The sequence below is a fragment of the Lepidothrix coronata genome, unplaced genomic scaffold, assembly GCF_001604755.1.
Source record: "Lepidothrix coronata isolate B3197 unplaced genomic scaffold, Lepidothrix_coronata-1.0 Scaffold72, whole genome shotgun sequence".
Lineage (NCBI taxonomy): Eukaryota > Metazoa > Chordata > Aves > Passeriformes > Pipridae > Lepidothrix > Lepidothrix coronata.
The window spans coordinates 2,926,058-2,949,928 of NW_016690252.1; the positions used below are offsets into that span (position 1 = coordinate 2,926,058).

Sequence of the window (23,871 nt, forward strand, 5' to 3'; positions counted from 1 at the left end):
GACTAGTACACCTCCAAGTCAAGACGGTGGTGTTGATTTCCCCTAGATATGCAGAATCAGTATTTGAGCACAGCATTTGTGGAAGATAAGCATTGCCTATTAGTGTTATCATTCCAAGTGTGAGGGAAACAGATTCGCTTAGACTTCTTAAGGAGAAATGAGGCTTTGGAGTTCTATTTGCTTCAGTCAAAGGAGAAATGACATGAAGTGTTCATTCTGGAAACGTGACTTACCTGACAGGCTGGAAAGTAATTTTATGATAGAGAAACTTACATATATAGTAACTCACACTCCAGGTTCAGGGTACATCTAGGTTTTAGCAACTGTATGAACAGGTGATTTATAATTTGCGTGATAGATGCTGTGGACCCCCTGGTTTAAGATTTCTGTTTATCACTGACATGGTTACTGCTTCAGAAGCTAAACCCACTCACAGGAAAAACAGTTTTCTGTAAAGTTGATAGTAGACACAAAGAAAAATAATGGATGTGCAAGGAGATGAAAGTAATTGTACACTGATGTGATCTGCAACTGAAGGGTTGTGCAGTCTCTATATGCTGAATGGAGCTGGTTGCTAACTGTTGCCTTAACTGTAATTTTATTGAAGCAAATGCTCTACAACTAAAGTCATCGGAGAAAAGACTTCAACTCTTTTCCCCAAGTACCTGGGTTTTGATTAAGATTTTCCGGGGAGCTGTTTTGTGTGTGTGATAACAGAGACAGAAAAAACCCTGAAAACATTTCTAAGGGGAAAAAAAAATTGAAAAATAATGTTCTCCGGTGGAAGAAATGCTTCAATTTTTTTAAACAATGTTGAGTCCACCTGGTACAGATCTGTTTTTCTCTCAGTTGACTTAAGTGCTTTAAAAATGGAAAAAGGGTCATTTGTGCTGATTAAAAGGGCATTAGGCTAGATTTCAAAAAGCCACAAGGTAGCATATCATCTTAGTCAAAGTTCAAGGTTAGAGCTGGTATTAAAAAGCAAAGCAAGTGAAATCAAGAGGGTTGCTGTTAAACTTGGCTCTTATAATAGTGTCGGCTTCTGTTCAAAATTCTCTTGGCCTCTGGACAAGACACTGCAATTCAATAATAGCTAGCAGAGACTTTCTAGGACTCTCAAGGATGTTTTTCAAGTTATAAACGGAGAGACCTCCAGTGGCTCTGATCTGTATCATCAGGCCACCACGGATAGGTGCAAGACTTCAAGTGACATCTCAGGAGCTGACTGGCTGCCTGGATGGGCTATGAATAACCATAATAACGATTATAAGGAGCGTTTGCACATCAGTGTGAAAGAATGAGGAGCAAAGAGGATAAATGTGACTCTTAATCTTCAGCTATCTGCATGGGAAAGTATGATTAATAACTACAGAGGCTTAACATAACCTCCTCAGATAAGAGTGAGGTGGCCTTCTCCAAGCCCTGATTATCCTCCTCTAATGGGCTTCATTTATTGTGTAAACTAATAACCAAGGCCTAAGCACTGCACACTCAAGGGTCTGCAGGAAAAACACTGGGCCCAAATGTGATTAAGTTGGTGAAAATTGCCCAGCAACACAGTGTGTTGCTTGAGCAGAGGCGGGGACCAGGAGGAGGGAAGGAGGAGCAATGTTTCCTGAAAAGAAATGAAGCAGAAAGTAGCAGCAATCTGCCTTTTAACATAGATCTGCTGGTATAAATCCTCTGCCTTTCAACTGGGATTGCTAGAGTTTTCAGCTGAAATTAGTGGAAAGGCAGGACACAGCCATAAGGTGTTATTACCAAGAAAGAGAGGCACCAGTAATGAGGGGATCTGATCCAATGCTATGCAGAAAGCCAGCAGCAATGCCAGATCTGGAGAGTAACTCAAGTTGTCAGTCAGTGTTTCAGTGCTGGAGAGTGAAGAAGTGCTCAAAGGAAGCTGGATTCCCCAAAGTGAGTGAGTTCAGCAACTCAACCCTGGCCGAGGGAAAGAAAAAAAAAAAAGAAATGACCTTCCAGCTTCCCTGGTTGTATCTCCAAAGTGCAAGTGCAGCTGAAGGGAGGCAGCTTCACAGAGCATCTAAAGAAAGAGGATGAGATTCTCATTTGAGCTGCACTGATGTAAAGAAGCTTAAACTCCGCGAGAGCCCATGGAGTTACTTCGACTTTACACCCAGCCAACAAGAGTGCTGAATAAGAGCCCCTCCTCACTGGAAAACATATTTTTTAGCTTCACAGTGAATATCACATTAGATTATCCAAACCGGAATAATTGTAAATACTCGATTTATATGGACCCATTTGTGCCGTTTGCTTAATTGTTGCACTTCACTCAACAAGGATGGCTAAATTAGTTTGGACAGGCTCACTTTAGAGGCATTACCATTGTGCTATGGCAGCTTGGGTTCAGAGTGCTGATGGAAAAGATTTAAGGCTTAATAGAATAAAAATAAAAGAGAAAGACATAGCAATATAGATAATTTTGGGACCTCGACTGGGACAGGAGACACTACCTTTGAAGGGAGTCACATCTGTATTTTACTCTTTGTAGTATATCCACATTTGTAACGCCTGTACTATAGTTTCCAGAAAAAAATGTACAAAGCCCACAGATGCAAGCATTTTCTCAGGATCTTCTCAGAAACACTATGCTTGTTGAATGCTAGTGACACATGCCCAGCTTCCCTGGGAGTGTCTTAGCTTCTCCCCGCCCAGGTGAAAGCATGTGTCATGTCAAGCAACGTGAAGGTGCAGTAGCAGAAAAAATAACAAGGTGGGAGCAGGAGGCTGCTACCACCAAAACAGCTATCCTGCAAGGTTTGCCCCCCTGTATACATCCCACCTCCCTTCCCCTGTGCAGGATAAGCAGGGACAGAGAAATCAATCCCTAGTCACTCCCCAGTTGCTCTAAGGAAGAATAGACAAGAGAACATAGCATGTACAACCCTCTCCTGGCTGCCTTGTTTCTCTCAGGCAACACAAATGTACATTGAAAAACCTATATACACCAAGCCTCATAATTTTCAGAGACATCAGATTTAGAACAAGCCAACTCTGCAATCTGTATGTGTGTGGCGCCACAAAATGTGAACAGGATCAGCAAGTTAAGTCTCTACTTTTGTCTGGGAAAAATATATGGGAAGTAAGGTGTTCCTCCTCAGCAGCTGTAATCTCAACTCATTTCACCAAGTAGGCATTACAGGAACATAGGTTAATGTTTCCAGCAAATCTACAAAGGAGATAAGAAATGGCAAGGACAGACGTGCAGGATAAGATGGGATGGAGGAGAAAAGGAGAAAATGATGTTCAGCCAGACATGAGACACTAGTGTGACTTTATTGAGGAAAGGACACTACAAAGAAATGCAAAGGACAGAAGCAACATCTCAGATATTTACCAAGGAAGACCTTGACAGTAAGCTAACCATAAATAAAAAGACCGAAAAAAACTGATTCCAGTTTTACCATCCTGAAAACAAAATGCTCTTCCAGTGATCAAAGCTATAAATGAAATAAGAAACTCATGCCAGCATGTCTTATCAGTTACGTATTTACCATGCAAAGTCACTGCACTAGCATAGAAATTACTGAGCCGTTCTAAGAACAAGAGAAAATAAATTTTCTTCATCTGTTTGAAGGAGCAACCTAAGCTTGGAATGGATTAGTTATAGCTGGACAAGACTTGCTCTGCCAAAACCTGCCACTGGTCAAAACAGTCATTCTTTACAACATGCCAAAGAAAATACACACTAGAAAGTAGCAGAGGCTTCGAGGACTGTAGTTTACCACATCTAAGGGGAAAGAAAGGGAACAACTACCTTAGTACCATAGGATTCATATGGTGTTGAAAATGAATGCATATCAAGGTTGAAATATGTTAGAGAAATCAAAGAAATTAGAAGGCACATGTTTTTACAAGAAATTGTATTTTAACAAGTTTTTTTTTTTTTACAAGGGATGACATGGTGGGAAGGGGAGGGGAGAAAAAGTATGAGAAACAAGATATAAGAAGTTCCCATTAAAGACAAAAATGGGAAATGCACATTTCTTCTTTGAAAAATAGGTTAGGTTTAATTTTGTCCTTGTACTTACAGAAACTAATCAGAGAGATTTGACATTGCTGGGAACCTGCCAAGTGCAGCAACTCATACATGTGGTGCCACTGTAAGTCTCTCACTGCAGCTACTCAACAGAGCAAAGTCACTTAAGATACCTGCTTGCCTGAACTGATAGTGCAATCTCATGGTCAGTCGATCCCCACCACTTTCTCCCTGTCAAAGTAAGAGTGCAGCAGAAGGGAAACACAGAAGCTAAATGGGTTACATCACGTCAAGTCCTATCAGAAGTTATCCGTAAGTCGAGAGAGAGGACAGCTTTTGCCACTCCCAAAAGCATTCCAGCTGAGATAGTTCTTTAAAAGGTGTTCTTCACTTAAAGAACAGTTTCAAGTTTAATGCATGAATCATGCTTTTAGATTATTTAATACAGGAAACACAGCTTTTTAATTTTTTTTTTTTTTTAAAGATCTGCAGCCAGTGTCTGAATTTCACACAGAAAGGCTTGCAGCCTGTCTACTCTGCAACTGAAATGTTTTCAACATCCGTAGATGTTCTTAACCTACATAGCATAAGTAGCACTAACAGAAATAATGTTTCAGGCAAGATTCAAGTCCTTACTACATAAACACCCTCTAGGAATTGCAGTCAGGGAATGTAGTTGCTCCACAGCATTCAAGCCCATGTTTTCATGTTTTCATTGCTATTATATGTGCTATTTAAATTAAATTAGACCAAGACATGGGTCTGTGGGGTTCAACGATAATTATCTCGGTGGTAGGTATATATACATCCATCACTCTTGTGTGTGGCCTTCAACCTTTGTACTTAAAAAAAATTACTCGTCACTGAGTATCTGAATGATTTTAAGGCATGTATACACTGCATGAAAAACGTAGGACAGAGGGCTTACACCAGTGTAGGCTGAGAGCCGTACAGCTGTCCCTGGCAAACCTACAGTATAGATGGGCATATCACCATCTACGTAGGTAGAAATCCAAATCCCATAGTTATACAGGATTTTTGACTAAGTGCTTTGCTAAAAGCTTACATAGGCCTTGTGCTACAGATCACAACCAGTACATGATTCTCCATTACTATGTAGTGCAAACGTGGGAAGTGGGTGTTTGTGGAAAGGTTAGCCTATGAACAATGACTCCTGGACTAGGTAATGTCGCACTCTATCATCCATATGACAGAAAGAATGAAGTGTTAGAGGGTGCCTGTCCTCTTCCTCTATCTCTTTGTGATGGGAACATGGGATGATGAGAGGAGGCTTGCTGCTTGCAAGTTATTCCTGGTATCCCATCACTGCTGAATCAGTAGGGTGATGCAACTTGGAATAGAAGTTCTTAGGGTTCATTAGTATCTAATGTTGAACCACCTTTAATTCCTACACTTTAGAACTGGGACCTCTCTCTAGTAAAAAGCTCATGGGAGCTATTGAATGGCCCAGCAGGTGTCAGGGATGCTCAGAGTTCTGTGAGATCATATATTCGCATGCAAAGATTCTTGGTAAAAATATGTTTCCTCATTTAGAGCTATGGTACTTTTCACGATGACATCATTTCAGCAGTGATAAATATAGCTGAGTCTGCTCTTTCCTACGCCATATAAATCCCTTGACCTCAATCAGATCACTGCTGATTTACACTTGTGTAAATGAAGTCAGAATCAAGCCATGGCATTCACAAATGTAGGCCAGAGTAAGCATTACTCACAGACAAGAGATAACTCTTCAGAGGAAGGAGAAAAGATCATTTTCATGCAAATATCCTTAATAATAAGGAACAAGAGTTAGAAATAAGAGTATGAATGAAATGCAATCAAGAACTGCTCTGAGATCAGATTTGCTTCTAACTTTATGATGCTGCATCAGCTGCTCTTAAAGCAGCTTAAGCCCAAAATTTGACCTACCTGAAACTTGTTATATAGCATTTTTCATCAGGGATCTGTGAGCTAACTCAGTCTCTAGGCTTGGCTTTGAAGGTAGCTGAAGGTGCTCAGCTGCTTGCAGGGTGTAAAAAAATTTGACTGCTGTGTTCTATGAAAATGCAAACTTTTTTTTTCCTAAGATCCAGCTTTGCCCTCAAATTGTTATACATTATCTATTTATTTATGCATAAACAGTGGCATTATGGTTTGGAGAATAGAGGTCCTTTGATGGGAGGTAAGCTTGACTAGCCTATGGGAGTTTACTGCTATGCATGTAAATGAGGACATACATACAAATATGCAGAACAGACAAGTGAAAATATACAGCATCTCTTTAAAATGAAATACTTTGATTGCTCCAATCACAAGAAGTTGTAAAACTACCCTGAAGAATTAACAGCCTCAGTACATGCTAACTACATCCATCATAAATTCGTCTTTAGTTTCTGTTATCATATCACTGTCTCTTGGGACCCCCAGTCCTGTCATCATTTGCCCTTTATAATTTATTCAGCTTGTACTTGCCTGAATCCTTTCTACTTATCATTCATCTTTACAGTTGTACATAAAATTAGATTGATCCTCCTATGGCAGACACGTCAGAGAGAAAAGTTGTCATTGAATAACACATAAAGCAAATGAAGGTCCAGCAAAAGCTTTTGTTGAATAACTTGAAAATCATCCTTAGAGACCCAAAAGGTGTCAAATTAAAAAGACAAAACAATGGTACCTTTATAATTTATTTTTTTGTGCATTATTTTTCAGATGCCACCAAATCTCAGGGCTGAGAAGCCCTGTTCCCATTTTGCATATCAAGCTGAGCTTGGTTCACCCTCACAAAGGTGATGAATACACCAGTCTCAGCTGAGATAACAGCATGCATCCAACACACTGGTTCTGTCAGGATGCTGGAACTGTACTGTTTTTCTTCAAAGCTCTTTGGACTGGGCAGCAAAGAGAGAGTTTACTTTGTATTCTAGAGGCTCCCTTATAGGGATACAGAAGCCAATCTTTAACTAGTGAAATGGAACTTTAATGTTTACCAAGCAGATAGGACCCAGGTGTTTCATCTCATCTGGTGAACAGAACAGCACTGTCAAACTACAGGGTTTTTTAGTAAATGGAAAGTGCATATAGCTTCCTCTCCCTCTCCTCTCCCTCCTTAACCCAAAGCAAGATCCAAAAGGCCCTTTACTTGCTCGTCAATAGGAAGTAGGAAATAAGGTGTAAAAAAAAATAAAAAAAGTCTCTTTAACCATGACATTGACACCCAAAGATTTTAGAGACAATTTCCGGAGAATTTCTACAGGACTAGTTGGGTTTTTTTTTGTTTTGGTTTGGGTTTTTTTGTTTCTTTGGTTGTTTTTTTTAGTTTCTTGTTGGTGGTTTTGTTTTTTTTTTTTTTTTTTTTTTTTTTTTTTTTTTCAAGTCTCTTCCCTCAAATCTGTTTTTATTCCTTTTCATCTTCATTTTTAACTTCAGAAAACAGACATGTTTCTCCCAAGGGAACAATTAAATGTGTTTTCTTTCAAAATCTAAAGGGCATGGTGAGCAGGCTGTGTGTTCAGCAGGCTACTTTAATCAATGGAACCCATCCAGCCTACCACTGCTGACCAAATTGCAATTTACATCAGTAGAGACAACTTTTGAAATGGGAAGTTGAGGGAATATAATACCATTTTTGGCATAATACAGCATGCAGGGTGATATGTGGTTTAATGGTTTCCTAACAAGCTTTTGGAAAAAAACTTTGAAACATTTAAAAAAAAAAAAAAAGGGCAATAAGATTGAAAAATTTCAAAGTCTGCTTGAACAGTGAAATCGATGTTATATGTGTAGAACTTCTGAAGTCCAGATGACACTTCTGTCTCATTTAAGCCTCCTTATTACAAGGTTTTAAGAGAGGCTAGTCTTTGCAAAGCATTCTGCCCCCCTCCCGTCCACGTTCAGGTCTTTCCTTACATATACATAAGAATTTGAGCCAGATATGACCAGTAATATAAAAAAACATACTTTTTTTTTTTTTTTTTTTTTTTTTTTTTTATACTAAGGGCAACTTTATTTCAGTTAGAGGGGGGGTTCTATTTTAATAGGAGTTTTATGAGCTTACCTGTCTTCTAATGTTAGAGATGCATATTTTTGCACACAGTGAATAAAACAGAATGTGTTTTTTCTAGATGGCAGAAGAGACAAAGGATATCAGAACAGTTAGGAAGAAAACTAATTATGTTACGCACTGAGAAATTTAGCATACCAGAAGTACCTTTCAAGAGGAACAGATACAGCAAGAAAACCCAGTCTATTTCCCAGACAGAATAAGCCCTGCAGATTGCTGAGGTTAACAGTTTCTTAGCTACTTAATTTCATAGTTATTCTTTGCAAGTCTTACAAGAATGTTTTAACATTATGCAAAGAGACAGTGCCTCCAACCAAGTATACATGGACTGTTCACTCCCATTGCCTGAGAGAGCCACAAAGAACTAGAGGAAAAAAAAATGCTGCTGTGCTTATCATACATGAGCTCAGTTTATTTGTGCTATAAATAAAAGTAGATCTTGATAGCGTAATTACATTTCTCAGCATTATCCTCTGCCATTCACTGCAGAAAGAAAAAAAGAAAGGGGAGAAAAAGTTCGCTTCACTATAATTTGTAACCAAAATGACTACACTTAAAACATAATTTTATTTCCCTGACTTCATTTCCTGTGGAGCTTTGTGGGGCAAATAGATAATATTATACCAAATCTGCAGGCAGATAATTCTCCCATACGTTGCACTGTCATTGTCTAGATCACTTTCCCCCCTCCCCATGCTTTCACCAAGACCATAAGGCTGTGTTTTTGTTATCACATTTTGTCATTGAGGCATATATCAGCATCAGAAATCCCCGGGGTGAATCAACTTTTACTTTTTCTACTCTCTCCTGCTTCCCCAAATTACTCTTCCTTGCCAGATTCACTTTTTATAATTCTTGGAAAAAAAACAAAAACAAAACAAAACAACCCAAGGTGGTTTCCCACTATGAAGGATTAGCACAGATTATGGTGAACAGTGTTAATTATAGGTGAGGAAAGAGAATAGTGCATCTCTCCAATCTGTTCTTGATTTCCCCCGTGTCTGTCTGTCTGGTAATAAGCCTCCTTTAATCTGGCAGTCCCCTTGGTGAAATCAGCGCCATGGACAGCAATATTGATTGCTTCTGAGAAACCATCACAGCTGCTCAACCAAATTACCTTTGATATGTGACCTTTAATGTAATTACTGCAACATCAAAGCATTTCTATAAATTATTAAAGAACTAATATACTTCATCATCCAGCTAGTCTATTATATGTAAAATAAACAATCACAAGTAAACGCTAGAATTTGGATTGTCCAAAACTCACAAAGCGCTCTTTACACACACATACATACTCTGCTACATTAACCTTCCTTTTTAGGCAAAACAATTTCAAGCTGTCCAAAAGAGCCTAATTCAGTCATTCAGATGAAAAGGATCTAACTGATAATTTTATGTTTTACATTCCATTCTAGTTGCTTCAAAATATCTATCATGATTCCTTCCCGCCCAAAAACAAAGTGCCATAAAGACTTTATTAATCAACACATACCTGCTTGGAAGTCTTTTGATTATTCCACAAGATGAGTTTATGCCCCACATATAACATAGAAATATGTGAAACATATTTCTGTCATCTTACAAAGCACATCCAGAAAGTAATTACTGTAAAATATGTGCATGTAGCCATTCCACTAAAAACAAAGTGATACATAGCTAAGAGGCAAGGTATCTGAATCTGGACAAAAATTCCTCATGCCTCACCATTTCCATACATTAACATTCATGTGAATATTATTTAAAATGACTCATTTCCGTGTTTTGTAATACAAAGAACACAAACAGCAATATTGCAAGAGCAGGAAAATGTACTGTTATCTGGGGGATGGGAAAGAATAGCTTACTCTAGTACTGTTTACTTTTTCCTTTTCCAGGCCTGTTAATTATTTTTGATACTTCCTCAGTGCTGTTTGTGTCATAGGCAGTGGAGTCTCAAGAGGAGATATTATATATATGTCATTTGTGAACTCACGTGAATGAGGACTTAGACCCCTGACCTTAAAAGTGCTTTTTATTTTATGTTGATGAACTATGGTTGATATTGTTGGCGCATGTTCTCAAGAACAGACAGGTAAGTAATAAATAATTCCCTGCTACTCACATAGGAACTATAAAACAGTATCCAGGCATGATAGTTTATCAAGAGACAAGACTGGTTTCCTTAAATAAACTACAGTGACATCATTCAGAAGATGAGTTCAGAAACTTGGCAGAAAGCTGCATGCAGAGGGTTTGTTGGTGGAAAGTAAACCTTTATCCTGAGACAAATAGAACTGGAAATGAAAGGGAAGGGAGAATTCAGTGTTCAGAACTCTCAAAAACCTGGTTGCTATTTTAGACAGAAGATTCACTGTTCCTTATTCTATCAGATCCTGATGTGTCTCCTGAAAGTGTAAAAGAAAACAAAAAAAAAGCCTCTAAAGTCAGTATGGTGTATATGTAATAGAAACTACACAAACCAAAGAAGAAATTGTTTCCCTGTAGTCTAGAATCAATCACTGTAGCCTCTGCAGGAAGTTTTGATCGTAAAGCAAAAGCTGGTTGAATTTTGCTACTGTCCAAGATGACAGTTTTGACTTTAAGACTTTTGTGATTTGAAGTCCCTAAAACACAGATTGACATTCAGAACTGTGGCCCTATAAAGAACTAAAAAGGAAAAAAAAATCCTAAACATCACTTGCCCTCCCTCCCCAACTATGAGCCTTCAATCTCACTGTCTTCTTGAAGATATTTGCATCATACAAATTCAAGATGAGATTTTAGCCTCACAGAGAAAATAAGGGTTCCATCTGCAAGTGAGTGGTCTAGTTCCTAATGAGAAGAGCGAACAGTCTTAGTGGAAACATTTGGAATTTCATTTCATCTCTTTAAATACATGACACATGCCTATCTTTAGTTTTGAAAAACACATATTTAATTTCAAGCATATTTAAAAAAAAAAAATTAGTTAAAATGTTACCTGAAACATCCTTACTCAACACATTTTCATTTTTCGAACATCCAGTTCTATCATTCAGAAAAGACAGGAGTAAAGAGAAAACATCATAGGGGCGTAGGGGGAAGAAAAACCTAAACCCCAACAAGACTGAAGTTACTTTCAATCTGCTGCTAAGGAGTTTCTATGAAAAAAAATTATTCAGAGGGAGTCGTCAGCTGACAGAAATATTTTTAGGGAATGAAGTACGTATATATTTACATAAGGTATGGCCTTTTAAGCAAAGATAGATGTGGATGAGCAAGTGCGTGGGTATCTTCATACTGGCAAGGTGGCTTAGAGATAGGTAAATAGACTCGGGATGATGGAAACAAGCAGAGCAGAGTCAACACTTTCTTCAGCACCATAGAACAAGGGATGTGTCTTAGGTCTGATGGAAAGGTTATGGCTACGCACGATTCAGTCATTCAACACCAACTAATAAGGTCAGACTTTTGGATAGATTTCCTCTCATTTTAGATGCAACCTGGAACCCTCAGGATCCCCCTCTTAATTACTTGATCACTGACTTTTGTGTCATTGGGAAATCAGCCCTATTCTAGCTACAGGAGGACTTGGCTGTTCCCAATCCACATACATTTGTTGAATCTAAATAGTCTCTCTCTCTCTGCTCCCCTCCGCCGGGTAACTGCTAAACTAGAAACCCATCCCAGCAGGGCAGGTCTTCCCCACATAATGCTGATTCTATTTTTAGTTTTGCTTGTGTTGTCTGAACCTTAGATCTTGCTCATGTGAATAATTTTCCTCATTATCCTGTGTTCGTCTTTCCTCTCTCTCTTTTCTCCTTGTCTCACCGCCTTTCCAATCTGCTACAGCTGCTTGAATACTAAAGTAACTGAGTCAAACCACTTTGTCATCAGGAATATGTTTTCATTTTGTGATAACTCAATAATGTGATCTGTTTCTTGATTTCCTGCAGTCACACCTTGCTTCAGAGAAGAAAACTAATATGAAGAAATACCTGGTGAGCACTTCTAATGTTTCATTGTAGTGGTCAGAATCCTAAAGACTTTCCTCAGCTGAGTAAGGCTGGTAGGACCCAGCCCATAACCAGTTAATTACTGTTTTCCTGACTACCAATAAAAGCAAAAATCCTTTTATTTTTTTCGTGCATGGAAACCATTTGGGTGGGTTGGTGGTATCTTGATTTTATTAGCCCAATGCAAATAGTGAATCATCCAAACAAACGGAGACATTATGCTTCCAAATCTGAGATGAGAACTCCATATGTAAATCATTTTAGATTAAAAAAAAAAAAAATGTTATCAGTCTGGACTCACCCCCGGCAGTGTCTTCTGTTCATGCAGTGCGCTCTGGGCCTTTAGAGCAGACTCCCTTTCGCAGTATGTTAGGAAGGCACAGCCTGTAAACAAAAAAGCATAACCTCAGTAACAGCACTGCTTCAGAGAAGATCCATTTAAAATTGAGACGTAGAACAAACCATTTTCCTGTCATCATCCCATTCCCACTAAATCAATCATAAAAATCTCTCCTTAGCAAGGGAGTAATCAAGAATCACGAAATGAAGCTATCATTGCTTCCTCTGAGGCCTATGAGCAACAGTGTACCTAGGACTGCTTGTTCTTTGTACACATATTTAAGTGCCAGAGGCAGAAGGATGCACAGAATTGAGGATCTCAAAGATTCCATGTAATGGTAAGGTGGGGCATGAGATCCTGCTCCTGCTCCAGCAGCAGCACTGGGAATAAGCACTTTATTGCCATATCATGTTGAAGGTCTCATGCCCTCCTTTTGTATCAAGTACTTTCAGTAGAGGGTATACAAGGACTTGGAGCTTTCTACTGCAGAAGAGTACTTCTATTGTTTAGCCTGGCTTGCACCCACAAGTAGTTGCCCTATTTGCATCTCACCAGAAGGCTTCCACCCTGTCCTAGTTACTGCTCTCTGGCTCCCACCCTTACACACAATTACAGCAAAGCCCAACCAATCAGTCCAAAACCTCCCTGACGCACAGATCATCAGCACTTCAGAGATGTTCCAATGGATTATGTCCTTGATTCTTCCAAAAAGACGTCTTATTAACTACAAAGGCCAAGACCATATCAAAGTAGGGCCCTGCTCTGCCTTCTCTCTCCACACGTTTGCCTTCTCGTAAAACTGGTTGATGTTGCAATGTCTCACTCCAGTTGTGAGCCTGATGTGATCAAATTATTTCTTCTTACTGCAGTATACTGAAAACTTGCCAGTCCCTGCAGCAAAAAAAGTGCTTGTTATGCAGAGGACATTTTCTCTGAAATTACTTCAGAATGTCTGCCACCTCTCCAGCTCCTTGAAATGGAGGAATCCTATCTTTCAAGGTTCAGGCAGCATGTCCCTCAAGCTGCAGGTACCTTTCAAGAGTAACACGAGTACAGAAGGACTACCAAAGAAAGAAACATGTTCCATAATCTCATTTTGACCCACTCACCTTCTCCCCATGCACATATAAAGTACCTAACAGGTGAGTAAACAGTATACTATGAACTTTTCAGCTTTGATTACCACTGTGACATTTTGTCCACTGTTTTTCCCAGGCTGGTTCCTTAGATAACATTACTGAAGAAATACACACTTGTTCTTTTTTTCCTTACAATTCTTTTAATAGATTAGTACATACAAGAGACTAGGGAGATTTTTTTTCTTATAAATATACATATTTTTTTTCCTCAAAGACTGTCTTGTGGAAGTCACCCTACCGCTCTCACAATAAAGATACATTTTGGCATGGAAAAAAAAAAAGAACAATTTTTTTCACTATTTCTTACACTGTATTACTTTCTGGAGGCTTTGTTACTTTCAGCATATTCAAGCCAATCACATTGTTTCAGTGATTGAGAGTCAGAAGCAGAAGGTGACAATCAAGGAAGGAGACTGAGCAGCAGCAAAAGTTTGCATACTCGACTTGGAATTATGTTGATTTCTTCCCCTTTAAGTGGGTGAGTTTTCAGTTAGTCTGTATATACCAAAGAAAGCGAAGAAAGAGTGGCAGAGAGTTTGCAGCAAGCAAAAGTAATGGATTGAAAAGGATCCTTAAAAGTCACCCATAGCTCAATAATCAAATGGGAAACTATGCTTAAATTTAATTTCAGTGCTAAATCACAGGCTGAGAGCTCTCTGTTTACTAGACACAATAAGAAAGTCTCCCTTTAGTAGCAGACGTGGAGCAGCTGATACAGTCTAATTAAGCACATTATAGCACGCTGCTACAGAGATAAACTATGCACTATTCCATAATGATAGCTATATTTTTCTCCTCATTGTGATGGCCATGATGACAGTTCAGGTTAACAATGTCCTGCAACTCCTACAGTATCATGACTGTAATTCAGACTGAGTAGACAGAAGATGACTCTGCTCTGAAGGAGCAAATTTCCCTTCCAAGATCCACACTGCGAGTGTACGGAGGCAAGTTTTCATCAGGGAGAAAGCTCCACTAAGTCCTCTCCAAACATGTTGGTGAAAGTGGTAGAAGTGCCAAACTTCTAGAAACAATGCTTAGTGGAATGTGTCCAAACATCACTGATTTCCCAAACACAGTGTTATGGACCAAAAGATGCTGAAATGGAAAAGGAATCGACCCTTTTATATGGTCAGACAAAAAAGCCACCCTGCTTTCCAGGGTCAAATGTTGAAGTGTTTCATTGTCACTTCCCATTCATACATCATGCACATGAATGACAATCTGTCCCACTCTTGTTGGGCAAAAAGTAATATTTTAATGAAAAATAATATCTCATTTATTGTAAGTAAGACCTTGTTGCCTAGAGACAGTAAGAGGTTCCATCCTAACTGTGGCCAAACGGAATAAAGTAGAGCTTAATGTTCATAACTGGTCTTGAACTTGAAAAAGAGAGTTCATGCGTATTTTTTGTCTTCCATTTACTTACGACAAAATTGTTCTCTACGGCACATATACTGATGGCATTAGCCATCAGTTAAAATAGTATTTTTCAGAAACATGTGGTCTCTAATAAAACAATACGTATTGATTATTTGGTCCTGCAAGTATTTCTATATTTCAGCTCCTTTTGCATTAGGATGAAAGGCAATCCTATTTCTTGAACCACCCTGCCCTGCCCACTCCATCCATTCACCCCCAAAACATCAAAATAATTGATCTATCCTTTGTATTGTGTTTAATGGAATGACAACTGTAGAACCTTTTTCAAGTGTTACTTTTCCTAGGTTACCTCTATCAATGTGAGTCCATATGGCCCCTCCAAAGGGCCCTTCCTTCCTGGAGACTGTTGCTTAAAGAACAGACCACTGGACACTCAGCTGAACACTACAGCATATAAAGCACTCAACAACTGAGTCCAGAAATAATATCATATGGAGCAGATATGCTGGCTTTTACAGAGAAAAGAAACTGGTGGAAAAAGTGGTTTGGTTGTGGTTTTTTGTTTGTTTGTTTGGTTGGTTGCTTGGTTGGTTGGTTTGTTGTTTTTTTTTTTTTATTTTGATTTCCCGGATGGAAAACAATTTCAGAACAATCAATTTTCCCTGCTGAAACTTATGATTGTGTACAGAACCACTTATTTCACTGGGAAAAAAAAGTATTTGATAGTAAGCTCTTAAATAGCTCAGCTTAACAGCTCACTTGCCATCAGCTGTTTGAGTTGGATGTGAACATGATTTTTGGGTGAAAGACTTCATATTGCATTATAAATAATTTTCACCATCCAGCCCCTTTGAATTGCCAATGTTCAGCAGTATAATGAACATTTCTCAACACATCTCCTAAGGAAAGTTAATGTAAAGCCTATACATTATTTCTGTCATCTACTTCTATGGGTGGTAAGGACTGAGTCAGTACAGTGCTTGTGAATTATTTCTGAATTTGAACAAAAAGTCTAATTGACTAATTATTGATAATGAAGGACTTGCTCTTAGTTGTTCCTAATTTCAATTCCATTTCTCTCAAACATGTCATGTTTTCCAGACATATGTCAATCAGCTAAAAGATGTTTTTTTGGGTCGTCTTTCCAGCTGTTCATTTACTACCAGTGGACAGCTTTTTGGGCAAGCATATAAACATCTGGAAACTCCCAGATGCCAATTAACTCTCAACCTATTGAACTGCAGTCTCTTGAAACATGAAAACATATCAAGTGGTCTCCGTGGAAACAAGGTTGTTAAAGAGAAGGGGGAAACAAAAACAAAAGCTTGAGATGGAAAAAAAATTACAAAAGCTGTATTTTAATTTTATCTCCAGAGAATTCAAGAGTACAAATAATAATTGTATGGAATACAGATGGATAATAGTCATGGGTACAGCAACTTCAACTCCACAGTAAGTCTCCAGAAGGTTTTGCACGAGCCTAGGAAGCAAAACAGTTAGGGGACAAGTTGTGAACTGAACAGAATAATTCTGGAACCACATGAGTTGCAGAAAGCAAAGTCAGGGACCGGGAGAATGGAGAAAAACCCACTGCAGCAGAAGATCAGATTTGAGACCATCTAAGGAACCTGAAGATGTACAGGCCCGTAGAACCTGATGAGATGCATCTGTGGGTCCAGAGGGAACTGGCAGGTGAAGTGGCTAAGCCCCTATCCATCATACTTGAGATCGGCAGACCAGTGAAGTTACCACTGACTAAAAAAGGGAAAAAAAATCCATGTTTTTAAAAAGGGAAAGGAGGAAGACCCACGCAACTACAGACCATATCTGCAAGACCATGGAGCAGGGCCTCCTGGAAAACACGCTAAGGCACATGGAAAGAAGGATGTGACTGCTAACAGCCAACATGGCTTGACAAATGGCAAGTTGTGCCTTACAAATTTGGTAACCTTCTCTGACGGGGTTACAACACTCGTGGGAAAGGGAAGAGCAACTGACAACATCTACCTGGATTTGTGCAAAGTATTTGACACTGTTCTTTCCAACATGTCTCTAAAATGGAGAGACATGGATTTGAGGGATGGACCAGAGGAATTAGCTGGATGGTCTCACTCAGAGGGTTGCTGTCAGTGGCTTGATGTCCAAGTGGAGAACAGTGATGAGTGACATTCCTCAGGGTTTGGTATTTGGACTAGTACTGTTTAACACCTTTGCTGGTGACATGGACAGTGGGATTGAAGGCACCCTCAGCAAGTTTACCAACAAGAAACCCAGTTTGTGGTGCAGTCAACACTCGAGGGAAGGGATGACACCCAGAGGGGCTTTGACAGGCTTGAGGGGTGGTAAATCCCATGTAAATCTTGTGAAGTTCAACAAAACCAAGTGCAAAGAACTTTACCTGGGTTGGGACAAACCCAACACAAATAGAGACTGGGCAGGGAATGGATTGAGAGCAGCCCTTATGAGAAGGATGAAGGACATGGAGCTTCTTGAGAGAGTCCAGGGGAAACCATGAAGGTTGTCAGAGGAGCTGGAGCAACTCTCCCGTGAAGACAGGTTGAGACACTTGAGTTTGTTCAGCTTGGAGGAAAGAAAGCTCTGGGGACATCTTACCTAAGAAGCTACAAGAGAGTTAGAGGGACTTTTTACAAGTCCATGTACTGTCAGAAAAAGGGGGAATGGCTTCAAACTTATGAGGGTAAATTTAGATCAGGTATTTGGAAGAAATTCTCTGCTGTGCAGGTGATGAGGCACTGGAACAGGTTGCCCAAAGAAGTTGTAGATGCCTCATCCCTGGAAATGTTCAAGGCCAGGTTGGATGTGGTGTGGTGCCTTGGTCTAATGGAAGGTGTCTCTGTCCATGGTACGGAGGTTGGCACTAGGTAGTCTTTCAAGTCCTATCTATGATTGTATGAATTACTTCACCCCACTAGTACTCCATTTGTATTGGTACAAGTGAAAACAGAGTCTTTCTACTTGATACCTCTGTGCTTATCACTTAAGCGAAACACTTGCCTCTCATCTTCTTTAAAGCAGTTAAAAGGCCCTGGTCACCTAATTCATATTTAGCTATTTAAAATTAGTAATCTTGTCATCATCGATAAGACATTCATTTGACTCTGCCTATAGGAGACGAATAAGCCTCTGGAAATGTTTATCCTCTACACTTGGTGTAAGATCCATGCACCACCTTTTAAGGTACAGGCTTTTAGCGTCAAGGTTGCATTTTCCCAAGATTAGGTTCCACTTGGCACCTTTAGCCTCTCAACTACCACAAGTACATGTGTTATCTGTACCATAATTATTCCTTGTTATATATATGGTGGGGGATGAAGATGGTGCATACTGAAGATCTAATGAATTACTCTAATTAAAGGCTTTTTTACCCTTTCTTGTTTCATTCTGGCAGACAGCCACAGGTGTCCTGACACAATTTCTCCTCTTTGCCCATTTTTTAAATTGAAGACTTATGACCTTTTCTTTGTATTATTTGTTTCAGTGACACCTTATGATTTTATTAGACCAACATAACCCCACACAAAGCATGACTTTAGATATTCCATACACCTAGATCTAGAGGCATAGTCTTAGAGTAAGTCTATAACCATGACAATTTCCAGATGTTTGCTATCTGTCCAAAAAAAGTATGAAAAGGTCTTGTTTAAAACTAATGAATATATACTTCAACAGATTCTGGGGAATGATCCTTTAACCTTCTTAGGCCTATGTTTACTCTTTGGCTTTATGGGGGAAAATTAGGAAGTTTGATAGGTGCTTTAAAACTCTTGCATGAAATCTGAGAGCTAAAGTAGATTCTCAGCTCAGGGGTGTGAATCCAGTCAAGGGAAGAGCTTGCATGAAACTCAGCACAGCTAGTTATTAGCTATTGCTATTAGCTAGCAATTACACCAATGTGAAATTGGGTTCATGATTTGAACCATAGTCCATTGTCTCTCTTGGAAGGATCCTTGGCTCAGATGCTGACCTCAGCCAAGATAATCCAGAACAATTAGGATAACCCTAGGTTTTGAGAAGGCTGACTCAAGTGATCTAAGCCAGTTTTTGATTCACAAACTTTTGTGACTATAAAGTATGCACTCAACCAATTATCACAGCTCAGTTGACAGGTGCTAACTTCTGAAACTACAACCCGTCCAATACTTGTAAGTGTAACTAAAATCAGAATCACTGCCCAGGAAAAGATAAAACTTTCACAAGGCTGTCAGGTTTTTGTTGACTTTTCTTCTTTGAGTCAAATATCTTCTTGTTTTTAGTTACAAAAATGTTAATTGACTTTAACAGTGTGGATTTCCTAAATTTACCTTCCTGTGTTGTTTTATGTTAGACTTCTGTACAGCACATACACTAGTGAAAAGAAACTCTTGTGTAACACAAGAAAGAACAGACATCAGCTCATAGTGTCTTCTACTGTGGGACCTTTTCCTACTGTCTTTGATGTCATGTCATGGCTAGGCTTCGCGAACGAAGATTTGGGAAGGCTCTATCCACATTTGTCACAGGTCTTTGATGTACCCCACATCCTAAACCCCCAAAGCAGAGAAACTAAGGGCTTTACTTCAGCAGCGCACCATGGACTTCCAGAAAGCAAGCTGTAATTCAAGCATAATTATCCAGGACCTTCATGCTGTATACTGAAAATTGCATACCTTGGATCACATGCTAATGGTCATACTCCAATTTAAGAATAGCTACAGTCTTCTAGAGGAGATGGTTTGAGAGCAAAAACATCACATCTCTGAGAAAAAAAAGGAACTTTCAACTGTTAACAGGTCTTAGCATCTCATTTAGTGATGCTTCAATCTCTCTGTACTCTAACTACCTCTGGAAAAATTAGAACAAGGTATACAAGTTATCTGTGATGGACCAGAAATCTGTCCCCCATTTTCCAGACTCTGGATTTGTGTTTAAGAGAGCTCATTCTCTGAAAATAAAACAGTTCATTGCTTCAAAATTCAGAGATCTGTTACACAGAGCAAGACTGTGGTACTTAAGAAAATTCTTGCCTTAAAATCAACATCTCAGATTACGTCTCCCAGCTAGGATTTCAAAGTGAAAAAGAAATCTTTTTTCGCTTTAACCATCCTAGCTCTACATGTCTGGTTTTGAAACAATTCTCATTTGCTCTGTCTACAGTGGACTGCCCAAGGTTTAATCACTTGAGGGTTTCAGAGATTGAGCTGAATTTTCTTGAGGGAGACACAATCAATAAAGACTTTTGGAACTGGAAATGTTTTATCCAATTTCTTCATCTGTTTCTCTCTCAGTGATTAACTACCTTCTGACAAAAGTTAACATCTTTGCTGGTAAAGAACATTCACTTGGCTAGAACTTTCTTTTTCTCCATCTCCCCTGCTGCACAACAACTGAACACTAACTGTTTAGAGAAAAAGATAGGAATAAAAATCTTCCCAGATATCAGCTTCCCTGTCAATTATATTGCAAGGCAGATTAACATCCGAAATGCCCTGCTGTGTGGAATGCTAATTTTCTTTTTCCTCTTATGCTATTTTCCATTAACTATTATGGTGCTGTAATATTCCTGTTATAGATAACTTGATAAGGTTTTGTGTCTTAAAGTACACATAAGGCCCACTTGTGTACACCCATGAACCAATATAAAAAGCAAATTAAGGGGCCAAATCTGCAAATGCAGAAGTTAACCATATTTACAGAATAGTAGCTCACTTAAAAATGCATTTATGATAGTTCAAAATGAGACATTCATATGCACAGTCCGAATCAGAGTCTTTCCTCAGACTAAACAGTGTTTAATTATATTTAGCAGTGTCCAGGCAAACAGTAGACAGACTTGGGTGACTATTGGTGTATGTAAGCATTCCAACAAAACAGACAATGGTTTCATCCTGATTTTTAGGTTTTTAATGAAAGCAGCAGTTTTTAAAAGTCAAAATTTCTCATAGAAATTTTCAGTGAAATAGTCCACCAAGAAGTGTTTCTCAGCCCTCTGATATAATTTTTGATCAGATCCTACGGCAAGAGTAACTTAGTCCAGGACAGTCAGTAGTCCAGGCTCCCATCTGAATCAGGCAAAGAGGATCTTGAGTGCAGGGCTTTGACACAGGAGAGCACATTGTCACTGGCAGACCCCCAAGCCTTCATGTCTATTTTTTAAGTAGCACCACAGTTTCCTTGCCTCCATAGTACTGTAAAACTGGAAAGCTTTTTATCTGTCAAACTTTCTTCCCCAGGACGAGGGAACAGTTTCTGGCTCTGATTCACACATAGATGAGTTTCTCCTGCGGTCTTGAAAGTTCCTTGCAGGCTGCTTTGAACCATCTTTTTCTTACTGGTACACTCAAAATTAGGTGTAGAATGAACCACTGATTAGACATACCATATACCAGGTCCTGTTCTCCACAACTGTCAGTGTTTCAGCTTTAAATTTGATCCTGAAATTTCTGGGATAATTTTGATCATCTGAGTCCAAGTCAGCTGAAGATCCACTTCTCAAGTTTCTGCAAATCTAACCAACCACCCAGAACATTTTACTTCCAAGAACAGATGTCTAATTTCCATACACACAACAAGTGGTCAAAGAATAGACCCCACATCAAACAAAACAGAATGTAGATTACTGGTTAAGGTAGCTGTCTACCACAGAGAGTGCTGGCATGCCCAGGAAGGCCTACAAATATTAAACTCTTTAAATTACAGTAGAAAATTTAGTTTTAAACAGACCAGCCTCACTTCAGTTTCTCATTTGTTGCCTGCTACCTGTAGACTCCATGTTGAAAGGAGAGGTGTATGCCTTCAGGCCCTACCCCTCAAACAGTTAGGGAGTGCTTTTGATTTTAAAATATAAAAAGATTGACATTAAGGTGAAAATAATAATCAATTGGTTTTCCAGACCAAGCAACAGTGTTCCCAATATTTCAGAACTCTGTCACTGATGAGAAAGTCATGCAAAACCTCTAGAGATCTAGAGTTCACTCAAGTAAGGATGAGAATAAGTAGGTTCCAGCTTCTACTCCCTAAAGAGACACCAAGGCATCCAGTTTAAGTTATATCCTCACCACCTCTAAATTGACTTGCTTCAACCTACCTATACTTCAAAGAAATTCCAGCATATTTGTGTTACCCATTTTACATTGAAGCCTCAGGGGAAAAAAAGCTTGAAATACTCAAGATTTCTTGTTTCCAGTGTGGTGATAAAGAAAAAAAATATAGAAGTTGGGGGTTTCTTTTGGCCTCGTGATTCACTAGTTAAAGTCAAGCATATAACTAGAAATAATCCTTCTGTTGAAACAGTACCTCTTGCATTCAGACAGTTATGGGTTAAACCTCCTTAGAGTACATGCATTAATTAGACTCTGTACCTGCTGTTCTGGGTCCTGCCTTTTGAGTTCTTTCTATTGTTAGCAGCATATGAATAACTCAGTGGATTTTCTAAAACATTTAGCTGTTTCGGAAACTTTTCCTCTTCTTCGTTTTTGTTTTGATTTTTTATTCACTTCTTTTGGGGAGACATCTTCAAGAATGTTCAACTAGTCTCTAGAGGTTATGCTACTGTTAAACAACAATCACTTTGAATGTCTTGAATCTTAGCAAAATAAAGCTAAAACAAAACCATCTCTAGACTAATTAGACTGTTCTGCCACATACAACTTTGTCCAAGTCTTGATTTTCTGCATCTATATAGAGTGATTTGGGGTTATTTTTTTTTATTTTATTTTTTTACTGCTCATTATCTTTCACAAGGGTGAGGAACAGACATTTCTTGGAAAATGACATTAAGTCTATGTGTGGGAAATGTGTTCGTATTTTTACATAAGAAAAGTTGGTATTTTCACCCTTAAGAAATGTTAGGGCCGTGCAGTAAACATCTTGTTGATAGCATCATCAAATGATTAGTTATTTATGCTTTTATCTCAGAAACATGTAACTTGTTCTAAATACAGACTCGTGTGCTCTCTAAACAACCACATATTCTTTCTTCTCTCAGACAGAGCACATATGTCAATATAGACTTCTGACATTTCCAGCTCAAGGTTGAAAGCAAAAGGCACTGAAACAAGTGCAGAAAAGAGCTATTATTAGACAACTCCTAACCCATTCAGAAACAGACTATTGCAAATATCTCTCTGAAGTTATTGCTCTTACCAAGTTTGCCAGCCTAAATTTGTCCAATTCAGGAAATTCAGATTCAGACTGGAACTTTTCAGACGCCTCTCAAAATCAACCTCAGTACTCATCTACTACTTATGATCAAGTTTTTCTGCTCACTTCGTATGCAAGAACCATAAACAGGACAACATTAGAAACTCTTTGCTAGGTTTCACAGGGTCTTGTTACGTTTGAATTCAGGTAAGTGCTTCTGAAGCCACCTTAGGATTTTTGTGTTACAAAACAAATCCAACCCCCCAAAGAATATATTTCCTGATTCCAGCTGATATAGAAATGAAAATCTTTAAGCAGCAGCTGCTCCTACAAGATGATCACCCTGAGACTGGAAGTCTCCAGAAACTTGTAAGAGTCACAATATGAGCCAGAGAAAACTCTACAATACCAGCTGGCTTCATGAGATTTCTGGAGACAAATTTCATCTGTCAGAACAATTAACATCCAAGCTCCCATAACCAGATGCTGTTTTCCATATGTTTTGACTTTGAATGGCTGCTTCTATCCTCTAGGAGATGTTGGGAGCAAACAAATATTGTCTCTTACTGCCTATTTCTTCCTCCTTATCCTTCTTTCTCAATTTGGCTTGTTCTTTAAGCATAGGTAGTGGAATGGCATGAAGTAGGATCAAGTTCTTCTGCAAGCTGCCAGAGACGATGTAAACTTCCTAATCAACAGACCTCTATCTGCTTAGGGCTGAGAACCTCAAGACACACTCTCTGTGTGTGCATGAGAGAGAAAGCGAGGTAAATTGAGGAGAAAGACGGAAAACTTCTCTCAAAGTTCCTATTAATCAGTCACAGCAC

The 23,871-nt window shown here is 38.9% G+C and overlaps 1 protein-coding gene across 12 annotated transcripts in view; it reads right to left on the minus strand.

Moving 5' to 3' along the window:
* The window catches only part of CELF4 (CUGBP, Elav-like family member 4), a 703,503-nt gene that overhangs the window by 597,930 nt on the left and 81,702 nt on the right, over nt 1-23,871 (minus strand). For all 12 annotated transcript variants that reach the window (XR_001875510.1, XM_017819033.1, XM_017819034.1 and 9 more), the window contains exon 2: nt 12,345-12,427. Coding sequence is in view for 11 of the 12 variants with exons in the window: in XM_017819033.1 (XP_017674522.1) it covers nt 12,345-12,427 (83 nt within the window). In the remaining variant the exon portion in view is untranslated. The remainder of the gene's footprint in view (nt 1-12,344; nt 12,428-23,871) is intronic.